The following is a 12,762-nucleotide window of genomic DNA, read 5'->3' on the forward strand; positions in this document are numbered from 1 at the left end:
GTGACTAAAAAATTCCATTATCTTTCAAAAAGTGAGAGAAAGTAGCATTAAAGGGAAAAACCCCACAGGAAAATCCCATCTGGATGCTGAACCAGTCTATCAGTTACATTAAGTTTACAGTGTTCCAGACTGGTTCTTTCCTCAAGCTGCAAGAAATCTCAGGTATACACTGGAAGGGGTCTGTCACCTTGTGATAAACAAGCAAAACAGAAAACCCTTCTGAATTTAATGAGGAAAGTGGTGATCTTGCTAAGCAGCTACCAATCATATAACAGCAGAGTAGGGAAAGGTAAGAGTTGCACATAAATCAGTATCTATATTTTAATAGTTAAATAAAAGTTAATTAAAATAACATTTTCAGTGAATACTAACACCAAAGAGAACAAATAACTTGATAATGCAGTTCATGAATGTAAAATTTGCATGTGAAGTATGTTGTTAACTTTGTTGGCTAATAAAGTACTTCTATGTTACTTTTCACAATTTCTTTTCTTAAAAAAAAATTAGTGCCTAATAGGGATGTAAATATTATAGATTGCTCAGCACTTTTGGACTTCAAAATGGCCTTTAGTTACACACTTTATTGTAAATATTTTTCAAATTTATCTTTTAGAGTTGGGGAAGGAGGAATATTTGAAACTCATTGAGTTTTCTGTAGTATCACAGCACCTGGGGAAGTAGGAGCAAGAGGAATGTAGGTGTGTGGGAGATGGGAAAGAAAGAGAAGGGAGAGGAAGAGGGCTGCAAAGGCTACAGAGCAACAGGCTTAGCTTGCATTTGCAGAAGCTGTTTATATTTATGCTGGAAATGTTTAGCTTAAAAATAAAGGTAGGGAGGATGATTCAAGCTTTTAAAAAAAACATGCATCTTATTTATGAAATACATGTTATGCAAACAGATGTTCTGAAAAGACCATGGCCATGTTTCAAAAGGGATTTTACATGAAGATCCTGCCAAAAATGGTCAGCTAAATTAACTTCAATGGATCACTTTGAAAACAATTTTATCTTACTGTCAACAACAACAATAAAAACAGCAACAAGAACTAAAAGGAATATAGACTTCATGGTAGATTTTGGCTTTTAAAACTGGCTTTCTATTCCAACGATACCAAAGCCTGTTTCTCTGTTCTGAACTAAAAAATGCCAGTCCTGAATCACTGTATGGGATCACTACCTGGCAGCGTTCACCACTTATCCTCATGCCACCACAGAACCAGCACACACTTAAGCAATCTGAGCCCATTTATAAATAAAACCACTGCCACTGACTAACTCATGCTGGATGCAGGCCTTCTTAGTAATAAGCTACCATAATGACCAGACTTTGATTTCAAGTCTGAGTTTTTGGAGTACTCATGAGTAGCATTCAGAGCATGCTGTCTTTAATAAGACAAAATAGAAAGCCCTTTTACCTCCCTTTGGCCAAATATTTCTAATGTGAACCCTAAACCCAACAACTACATGAATCCTAGTGGAGGCTTGAATCTTCCATATACAGATTCTATCAGCAAAATTTCAAAATTTTAGCTCTGGAGAGAAATGCAGTTCTATTGGTTCCATCAGAAATAACCAGGACATGATAATTCATCCCTTCCATGAACACATGCTTCTTTCACCTTTATGCATGGTCTGTACCATGTTTTGGATGGCACTTTGCATTTCATAAAAACAAGGAGGAAAGCTGGATCCAACACAATCCATTTGTAGATGCATTAAGTATTTCAGGTAAATGGTCAGGCATGAAAGTGGGATCTTCATTATTTTCTTAGAAAAATACCTGTCACTTGTTTCAGAAAACCCCTCCAGCAGCGCAAGGTATCTATCTCATCCTTCACCAAATGTGCATTAGAAACTGCTAGGGAGGTAAGACAGTAGTACTCATAGGACCAGATTAAATATAGAAAGGATATGAAGCCTTTATCAATACAAAATGAAGGATAATGGTATCTCAGTAATTAATTTTAATGAAGAGATAACAAAACAGTACTAAAAGAAGCACTTCAAACTCACACACCCTTTCTCAATCTGAAATGCAGACCAAAAGCTCAGAAGTTTATTCCACTCTCAGGTGGTTAAGAAGATTCCCACTGAGGATGGTTAGTGCTTCCATTTCAGTGAATATGGAATCATATTTGTCATAAAAATACCATACCCTTCTGACCTCAATACCATAGCAAAAGAAAGCGAGTTAAACAAGAGCTCTCACAGGCTCTGCTTTCAGCTTTTCATGCCATCTGCTGAAGGTGGCCAATAATTCCATCAGCCAGCCAGTTAAGAGAGCAGTACACATATTTAACTGCATAATGCTAAAGTCCTATTTCAAGTTTGTAACCATGACAATCTTTTTTTCCATGCCAATTTGGCACAAAATTAGATGAACAGCTCCTAGAAAAGAGCAAAGGCATTACAACTACAGTGAGTAATACACTTTAGAGGGTACCAGAACCTTCTATACTCCATATATTAAAAAACCCTAGTACTGGACAGCACCAGTACCCTATCCAGGCTACAATGGGTTCTTGAATTTTATCCTACAGGCAGAGTGCTGTGCCAAGGACGGCAGAGCCAGGCTCAGCTCTGTGGTGGACATGGAATGGACACCCAGCCTCTCTCCAGCTGAGCTGTAGCTCCTGCTTAGGGCATTCTGCACAGGAGGTGAGTGTAACTTCCTGCAGGCTGGGTCCAGATCATATCCCCAGTCCCGCTGCCTGTGCAGTAAGGGTATTAATTAATATCCTATTATGTGTAAAGTGGGCAGTTGTTTTGCTCCCAGACCCTTTTAATCATACATGAACAATAACTGAAAATTTCATGAATCTTTCTGGGGATGGGGGGGAATCTTAGAAAATAAGAATCATGGAGGCTATGAGAGGGATTAAATTAGGATCAGGTAACAAGCCTACCCAGCTAACATTTAAGAAAAAAAGGAACCTGCTCACATTAAGGTTAGAGAGTTTGGTCTTACAAAAGGTATTTGAGGAGAGGATGGGACTGTAGATGTCCCTTAAGGATACCTCCTCTCAATAATCTATAAGCTTTAGTCTTTTAGGTTCAAAATAAATTGTTGTTGCCTCAAACTCCAAATTATTTCCAAGAATTCATGTGGAATTATTTGTTTACTCTGCCTGAAAAAGGCAGCAGTAATTTGACAATAGATTTTCTGCAAAAAAGAGCAATTGTAAGCTGCTATGCAAAGAGCTCAAATACCCAGAATTCATTTATCTGTGACTAATTTAAATAAGGTCAACATCTAAAGAACAAAATAGTTCTTGAACTGACAAAATCCATTTCAAGAGAATTCACCCTGTGGGCTTGCGAAATCCTGAAATCCAGGACTCTCAAGACCTGCCAGGCACTCTCTCTTCCTAACATTATTTTTCAAGTTGAGAGCTAAGAAGAACTTAAGGTAAAGTAAGGGGTATATAATCAAATCCAATAGGTAGCAGTTTGATTAAAAATACCCACACCAAGATCCCAGTATAAAACAGCCATAGTGCCCTTTCCGAGAAGCATGAAATTCTTTTTCCTTATGTAAACCTTTCAGTAGACCTTAAAAAGAGTAATTTGGCTAAATACATATACTTTGCAATTCACCTCAAAGAAAAGGCTTTTCCACCTGCATAGGAGAACACTATTCCCCACATGCCCACAATTCCCATTTCTCGTTTGCTTTCAAGGTTGGATTGAATGTTTCTTCAGATTGTTTCTTGCACAGATCCAGAGTAACTGCCTAACGCTAAAATTAATACTGGGGAGCAAACAGAATTGCTTTTGCTATACAACATTAACTAAAATTAATGCTGGATTCAAGTTTTTTCAGGTATGACCATGGAGTTACAAAACCTAGTTCCCAATTTCGATTGAAGAATAATGTCAGCAACAGGTGTCAAAAGGAATTACAACTGATGATGTGGACAGCTGCAGGAAAGCAATGGAAAAGAGATGATTTTAAACCTTTTTTTTTTTTAACCTAAACTTTTCTAGGGAAAAATTAAAATAGCTATTAAAAATAAAAAACCAAAACCAAAAAACCCAACAACAAAAAATGGAAGATGAAATTTTGAAACTTACTTCTTTTTTTTTCATGATTCCTTCCCATTTTCAAATATAGCACAAGGCAGAGTTTGAAAAAGTAACAGAATACATTGAAAAAACTTAATTTTTCTAAGTGTTCCTATTTCTACCTGCCCATTTTTCAAGACCTCAAGAATTCCATAGAACAGATGCTGAAAGGTTAAATATGAAAAAATCAGTCTGGTGAAAAATATGCAAGAGCAAAGTGAGCACGCAGCTGATGAAAAGCAACTTGCCACTAAGTAAATTTTAAACAAACAAAAATCCATAATGGAATTTTTCAAAAGATGCAGTACAAGATTGTTCTTCTCAAATTTTTCAGCAAAACAGAATTTTGCTCTGGGGAAGAGTAATTAACAAGAAAATAAATTAATTTTTGTTGCACAGAACGACTCATCCTTGCCTCTAAAATGTGTTAGTTAAGGGTAATAAGGGAAAATAACAGAATAAAAAGCTACTATACTGACATAGGCTATCTATAATAAATAAAATCCAAACCATAAATAAATCTAAATCCATACAAGTGCTTGCCATCCTCTCCTGCATTTGTGTTCCCATCCATGTGCCACTGCTAGGGCTCCTCCAACCACACCATCATCCTCATCACCCTGACCTGACTGGACGAGTACTTAGAAGAGAGGGGAGAGAGGTAAAGTGGTAATTTGGTGGGGTCTAGTTCTTAGTAAGTTAATTTTCCCACACAGCTGTCATTCATGATGAGAGCAATCATGTGTTCATCTCAATTCTAGCACAAGGATATGAGACCATGTAGCCAACCATCACCCATGGGATGACCCCTTTGGGAACAGCACAGATTAAATCAACTGTCAAATGAAGTTGACACCTTAATGTTATTTTCCCACTTTCTTTACATAAACACATTAAAGCCTCTGCTTTTTTGAGGCACGTAGACATATTATATCTGTTTTTCCCCTGCGTTGGAGAAAGAAGGCTGTCTCTTGCTTTTTAAGCAGTATTTGTGTGGCACATTATATACGTAGCAGGGAGTATGTCACACCCCCTCCTTTCAGATACAATACATACCAAATGAAGAATAGCAAAAAATGCCAGGGTAGGAGAATCCAAAATCTCTGTAAACATTTCAGAAGCAGTGCTGACATATTTACTTTGAGATTTAAGCTCCTGCCTAATGAAAAAGTGCACAAAACCTGGAAAGCAATATGCTGATGCAAACAATGAATACAGTAAATCAGCTCAGCATACCCCTCATCCTCCAAATGGCCAACTGAAGTGACCATTTTCATCCATGAGCTCAAACTGACAGCTCAGGCCACAGAAAGTCACAATGTCCAGCAAGCACACACCACACACACTGCACACACCAGACTCTGAACTATGTCCACTGAGAGCATCCTTTGGCACTGTAAGATGGTCAATTAAAGGAGACCAAAGCACACAACCACAGCCATCTTCAGTCACACCCCTTTGACCCAATACAGATTTCGTGTCAATAAAAACCTCCAGGACTGTATTTCACAGGAAAAACATTTTAAACTTCCACTCATGAGCACCAAACCCATGGAAATTTGGAGGTGACAGTTTCATTCCTCTGCATGTAGTTGTGCCTGACTAGTGTGCACTGACCACTGGACCTTCCCTGGGAGAGGGCACTTCAACACATTCAGTCCTTGGACATGTGCCTTTAGAACAAAAACCAACCTTCACTGCCAAGGCAACAAACCTGATATTTTCCCCTCTCATCACCACCTCTACCAAGGCTTCCCACTGCCAGACCACCTCTTTCCTGTAGCCTGGGTCAGGAACACTTTCTTATCGTCCAGGCCACAGTGGGGCTGATTAAATCTGGAACCTCGGATCAGCTGAAAACTTCCACAGTACCTTGGCAAAGCCACAGAGCACAAGGCCTTCAAAAGTTTGATTAAAAAAAAAAATTAAGTGGTGGTTTGGATAAAGTTTGTCATCCTAGGATGACAATAAAATTTTCAAATGATATAGACAGTGGAGGGGGGATACACGGCTCACAGTAACTTGTCCTAAACCCAAACTAACCAATTAACTTTTTTTCATCAATTGATTCTTCATAATGAGGTTATTACGATCTAGATGAGAAGACATGAACACAGTTACAGTCATACACCCTAGCTGACTTTTTGAAGCAGTGCTTCAGAGTGCAGACACACACATACACTCAGAATGTGTCAGTTACTTTTTTCAGAAAAATAATTCAGGAATAAATAATGAAAGAACAAAACTATTTCGAGATGATAAAATATGTGTTTAAACACCCAAAATGCTCTCTTAAACCAATGCTACAAAAGAAAGTTATTTTAAAGACACTGGCTTTTCTCAAAACTTTTTTTTGAATTTTTTTTTTAGAAGAGAGGTATTAAGAGACAAATCATCACACACTGTTAGTGTTTTAAATAAAAAGCATTTCATGTATGTAGTGAAGAAAGATTAAAGCCATATTAAAGGATTTGATGAGAATGTCTAGAAGTACATGCAGGGAAAATATAATCAGCAAAAGTGAAACAGCTTTGAATCAAATATAGACATGACAAGGAAATTAGAATGCCGTTCTGCAAACTCATAACCATGCAATTAAGAGAGATGCAATCAAGTGCATACACTTTGACCCCTTCACTACTTTTTAGAAACTATAATCCCAGTTAAATCATCACTGAACCAACCAAAATAGTTACACCCCAACTGCTTATATTTTTTCAGCTTTTTATTTCAAATAGGTATTTTCATTCAAGGAAGAATCATAATTTTTTTTTAATCCTGATTTGTTAAAAAAAGTCGAGGCTGAGTTAACTCATATGTAAATTTAACAACGGCTCATAAACGTTTTGAATTTAACTGAAGGTAAGGTTTTACTTGCATATCTACCTTTCTGTCTCTTTCTCTGCTCAGAATGAATTGAAGGAATTTTGTATGGTTCTTTAAATATCAAAAAGCAGTATTCTACTGAAGTGTAATTTGATTTGTTTGCAAATCCCTTTTGAATTGCTTTATGATGCATGAGCACATGCAGTTTATTAGGAAATAATAAGCAAAGAAGGCAAGCCAGGCAAGAAGCTTTGCTCACTTTCAAAGTCAAGGAAAAAATTTGGCCCCTGATCAAGCTCTGTGCAAGTGAGAACTTTTAAAAGATTTCCCATTTGGTTCCTGAAAAATAGAAAAGGAAGAGAAAAGGAGTCCTGAGTGAACAAGTGATTTTAGAGACAAGGACTTGGACAGACTGGTTGTGGTGGAAAATACACACTCTAAGCAATCAGATATTAAAAGTTTTTCCTCAATTTGCTGTTAAGTCAGGGAAAAGAATCTCTCATTGTCTTGTAATTGTTTGAACTTACTTTCAAAATCCAGGAAAAAATGTGGATAGTTTTCAATTTCCCTGGTAAGGACCTTAAGAAGATTACCCATCCCAGCAAACCTAGTAAATGCAACAAAATCGTAAACAGTTATACACATAAACACAGAATGCTACAGCTAAAGGCTTGACACAGTCTGATCATATATTCTACACTTTGTCACATTCTGGACCATGAGAAACATTTTGATGGTCAGTTCTGTGGTATTTATAAGTAGTGAAAGAAAGAGGAAAATCTTGGACAAACACAGAAATAATTCCATTCAACAAACTGAAATTTAAACTTCCATATAACATCCCAGAATATAAACAGGTATTTATAAGTTTATTTACTTAGCAAGAGAAACAAACTCAGAGCTACATCTCTATTTGTAAATCCTCTAAATTTCTGGATTCTTTATTAGCGAACACCATTTTAAAGTAAAAACTGAGGTCTTAATACTTGTCCTAGGTTCCTCAGCATAAATCCATGTTATTTTAAGAAAATAACCCAATTTAAGAAAAAAAATCTGTTTCCAATCAGCAAGATTTTATAAAATATTACTGCAACAATCTATCACAAAGAACAGCTCTTTTTAACTTTTAAAATGCATGTATGCATTAAGAAAAAAATGAAAAAAAGAGGAGGTTCAAACTTTATCTTTTTATCTGTTATTCCTATCTTTTATCATCTTGGAAGTCTTTGCATGTCAAGTTATGAAAAACTCCCAAAAGGAAAAGTGACCAATTCTTAAAAAAGGAAGTCTCTATGAAAGATAAGTAGGAAGGAGATTTGAAGAAAAGTTTTTTACCAGTACAGTCCTTAAGAAGATAAATTATTCTAAAACTATGTAGAAGTAGAGCTTTCTTGGTCAAACTTAAACTTTTTGTCAGAAGAGAGAATAATTAAACCATGAAAAGCACATATAAGGACAAAGAGGTTTGCCTGGAGGGATGTAGGAAAATGTAATTTTAGATTTAAAATGCAGGTTGAAAACTGATTTTTGCCTCAAAGATAAATATTCTCAGTACTCTATGCCATAGCTCTTGGGGCTCAGATCTGATGTTCATCTGTGATTCAGTTTAACTCTTTTCCCACTTAAGAAATCAGACCACAAAAAATTATTCTAAGCATGCACATGGCTGATACTATGAGACAAAGCTTTTTTCAAGTTCTCCCACAAGCATTACAGTAGAGAAAGTATCATCAATCCTAATTTCTACGTACATATAAGGGATATATTTCTATAGCAGGAAAAGCTAGGAAGGTAATGTGAGGCTTGCAGATTTCAAAATAGCCACAATCATACCATAAAATGATATAAATTTAATCAATATTCTCTTCAGAGCATGCAGCTTCATGTAAACAAGGCTTTTGTTAGACAAATGGCTTTGTTTTGCATTAAATACTACTTCAAAATTTTCTCTCCAGAACAAATTCAGTGAGCAGACTGTCAAGCCCTTTGCAATTAGCAGCATCTTGCATATACAAAATTGAAACATAAAGAAGCATTTTCCATTATTTGTAAAGTTACATTCATTTATAGGCAGGAAAAAAAATACACTGTTCCTAGAAAGGGGAAAAACATGCAGACAAAGCAAAACAGATTTTATACAGTGTTAAAACTTGTATCTTCAATAATTTAATATTTTCATCAAACTGGCATAATATATTTTATCAGCATTAGCTAAGAGGAACAAGATAATGTGTATACACTTATTTTCCTTTTCACAACCTTGAAAGAAAAAAATTACACTATGCAATAGTAACACAATCTAAATGACTGACTCAGCATGGATTCTTCATTTTCAACTCATTTTAAGCCATATCTTACCTCATTGCCTTCAATCTTCAGAGAGCATCCAACCATTTCTTCTACTGCCAAAGTCTGCACTGCATCCAGAACTGGTTTAGCTGATAGTATGCTTTGAACAGCAAGAAACCCTTTGTGCCAAAAACCTGAGGATATGCTCCCTCATTTGCACTGAGTAGCTTGAGGTCATGTGCCCAAGCTCTGCTTTCTGATCCTTCTTACACAAGTACAGCACAACTCGGCTTGGGAGATTTCTGAGTATTTTTCCGGAACTTTTGTTGTATTTTTTAGCTTGTTTTTCATTTTATTCCCCTTTCCTTCAATCCTTGTGTAAAAACTGATTCAGCTATTTAGGTCACAAGTATGAAACAGAACCCTGTACAAACTTATACACATGTTCATGGTCAGGTAGAATTTTCCAAAGATCCTGAAGGCTCTGGTTTGACACCATCTATTTTCAAAGTACCTCAACTCCAAAAATATTCATATTCAACATCAACATCCAGAAAATATGGTTCAGGTAGCTGCTAAACATGCTTTAATTGAATGCTACGAATTGAAATAATTTCTTAATAGTTTTCTAAAAAACAAAACTAAAAGCAACATCTAGTTCCAAGAAGCTTTCAAGTATAATTCTTCATTCAACACTAAGTTTTGACTCCGAATTAAAAGGCCAACCTTCACCTCAATGGACGTGCTAATAAACACAATTCCTTGCCTCAAACTGAATTATTTTATTCTGGATAGCTTGCTGCTTCCCAGTACTTGGATCTTCCAAACTGTCTTTCCTTAAAAACTCTAACAAAATATGCCAAACCTCAGGAACTGCAAGTTACCTCCAGGATAATTTTTAATGGAATTTCAAAGTCACTAATGGAAGGCATTCTGAGCAGGTCAGGATATATACTGTGGTTGCAAGAAAAATGCAAATAACAGCTGATGCACAGAAGCAAATAAGGAAGGTTTAACTTAAGAGCATAAAAATCCATTTAATAAAACTGGAAAGCATTTTATTTTACTTACCGTAAAATCAGTTTAAATGTTGAAATGAGACTCAATGCATATATAAAAATATTGCTGATGTTGCACTAAATGACAGTGGCTTCTCTTTAGTCTCTAAATCCCTTAAAATTCTAACTTTTAACTACGCTTTAAAAATTATGACATGTTGAAAACAATGTTTGCATTTTCTTTTTCTCTACTGCTACCCAAATCATTAAAACTTACATAAGCATATAGAAAATACTTTTTTAAGATACTGTTGATAGTTTAAAGCTCATTGCTTGATTTTTGATGCTCAACACTTAATTAGTAGCATACAGACATAAGCCATAACACCAGTAATGAACAAGAAGGTGCGTTTAGAATTTTGCGTTTTATTTACCATTATCCAGTAGCATATTTAAAAATCTGAGCTTTGAACAAAATAGCATGGGCTGGTTTTCCAACACATAACTTTGTTCCTAAAATTTCATTGATTCAGTTTCAACATTCTAGAGGTATTACCTAGGATGGGAAAATATATTTCTTCTCCCCCATTAAACCAATCAGTTTATTTTTGAATTGTGATCTATAAAATACTATGCCCCCTCCCCCAAACAAATCAGAACTCAACCCTACAAATTTGCCATGGATTTTATATACTGAAATATATTCTTATTATATATTTAAATCCAGTTTTGAAAATGTAGTAAGTGTTCACAAACTGGGTATTAGTAACTAAACATTGAATGTCCAAAGCTAAATATCATGTTATTTAACTCTTCTTTAAAATCTTTGTTTACACAGTGTTTTAAGCAACTACACAATTCTCAAGTGTGGAGTTTTGCACTTCTTTCAAATGACAGCTACAGTAAAATATAAATTGTTAGAGAAGTACTAATTGATTTCTTCTCTTACAGGACTAATTTAATCAGCACCAACCCAAAACTATCAGCAGCATTGCAGCTACACTGAAGTTATAACAGATAGATAAAGCATTTAAACCACGTTAGTGAAAAAGGACACATTCACCAGCTCAAGCCTTTGCTGCTCATCAGTGCTCCTTTGCTAGATACTATTTCCTAAATCTGCCTGCTTGCATAAACATGGTCTAAAAGGCTTTTGTCAAAATGAGCTGGATCAGCAAATACTTACTGCTTAAACTCATTTACATCACCCTAACGAAGCAGGGCTGTGAGTGTTCTCATGAGCAGCTCCATTGGGAGTTTCAGGAGAAACAGAGGCTCCCAAGCTCAGCAGAGGCACTGAAAGATCTGGAATGATAAGTTCTAGTGGCACACCTGCATGAGTAGAGACAGGAGGCATCCAGTCCACAGTCTGAGGGAACTATATGAAGCACATCAGTGCCATTAAAGCACTGGAACTGACCTTACTGCATGAATAATTAATTGTGGTTTCAAAAATACACCGGCATCTGAACAAACTCAAGATGTCTCAGATCAAAAGCAGGATTCCAAATCACTGTGATATTCACTTATACAGTTTGTTGAAATGCTCATAAGGAAACAGTAGAAGTGCAAGATGCAAAAAATTTACTTGGAGAACTGGCTGCTCATGGCTTGGATGGGTACACTGGACACTGGGTGAAAAACTGGCTGGCTGGCCAGGCTGAGAGAGTGGTGGTGAGCGGAGTTACATTCAGCTGTGGAATTACATCCAGCTAGTGGTCAGACACTAGTGGGGTTTGCCAGGCCTCAATATTGGGGCCAGTCCTGTTTAATATATTTATCAGTGATCTTGACAAGGAGATTTGCATTGGTGAGGCTGCACCCTGAGTACTGTGTCCAGTTCTGGGCTCCTCACTTCAAGAATGACATTGAGGTGCTGGAACATGTCCAGATGAGTGCAATGAAGGTGGTGGAGGGTCTGGAGAGTAAGACTTATGAAGAGTGGCTGAGGGAGTGGGGTTGTCTAGCCTGGAGAAGAGGAGGCTCAGGGGTGACCTTATTGCTCTCTACAGCTACCTGAAAGGAAGTTGTAGCAAGGCGGGGCTCAGTCTCTTCTGCCAGGCAACTATCGAAAGGATGAGGGCACATGGCCTCAAGCTGTGACAGGAGAGATTCAGGTTGGACACCAGGAAAGATTTCTTCATGGAAAGGGTTGTAAACATTGGAACAGACTGTCCAGGGAAGTGGTGGAATCACCATCCCTGGAAGTGTTCAAGAAATGACTGGATGTGACACTTAGTGCCATGGTCTAGCTGATCTGGTGGTGATCGTTCGAAGGTTGGACTTGGGGGTCTTTTTCCAACCTAAATGATTCTGTGATTCTCTGATCGAGTGCACCCTCAGTCAGTTGGCAGACGACAGCAAGTTGGGCATAAGTGTTTATCGTCTGGAGAGCAGGAAGGCTCTGCAGAGGGATCGAGACACGCTGGATTGATGCGTCGAGGCCCAGTCGTATGAGGTTCAACAAGGCCAAGTGCCAGGTCCTGCACAACTGGCAACTACAGGCTGGGGGCAGAGTGACTGGAAAGCTGCCAAAAGGAAAAGGAGCTGGGGGTGCTGGTCGACAGCCAGCTGAACGTGAGCCA

The 12,762-nt window shown here is 37.2% G+C and overlaps 1 protein-coding gene across 12 annotated transcripts in view; it reads right to left on the reverse strand.

Annotated features, from left to right (window-relative positions):
* The window catches only part of CYRIA (CYFIP related Rac1 interactor A), a 53,361-nt gene that overhangs the window by 11,654 nt on the left and 28,945 nt on the right, over nucleotides 1-12,762 (reverse strand). For 4 of the 12 annotated variants that reach the window (XM_032682795.1, XM_032682797.1, XM_032682798.1 and 1 more), the window contains exon 4: nucleotides 7,150-7,229. The exons of 1 other annotated variant lie outside the window; for it this stretch is intronic. In XM_032682795.1, the coding sequence (XP_032538686.1) occupies nucleotides 7,150-7,222 (73 nt within the window). In that variant the 5' untranslated portion in view covers nucleotides 7,223-7,229. Of the gene's footprint in view, nucleotides 1-7,149; nucleotides 7,230-7,417; nucleotides 7,498-9,248; nucleotides 9,884-11,363; nucleotides 11,510-12,762 lie in introns of those variants that run through there. 7 more of the 12 variants (XM_032682799.1, XM_032682803.1, XM_032682796.1 and 4 more) reach the window with 6 other exon arrangements.

This window comes from Chiroxiphia lanceolata, chromosome 3 (assembly GCF_009829145.1).
Source record: "Chiroxiphia lanceolata isolate bChiLan1 chromosome 3, bChiLan1.pri, whole genome shotgun sequence".
Taxonomy (NCBI): Eukaryota; Metazoa; Chordata; class Aves; order Passeriformes; family Pipridae; genus Chiroxiphia; species Chiroxiphia lanceolata.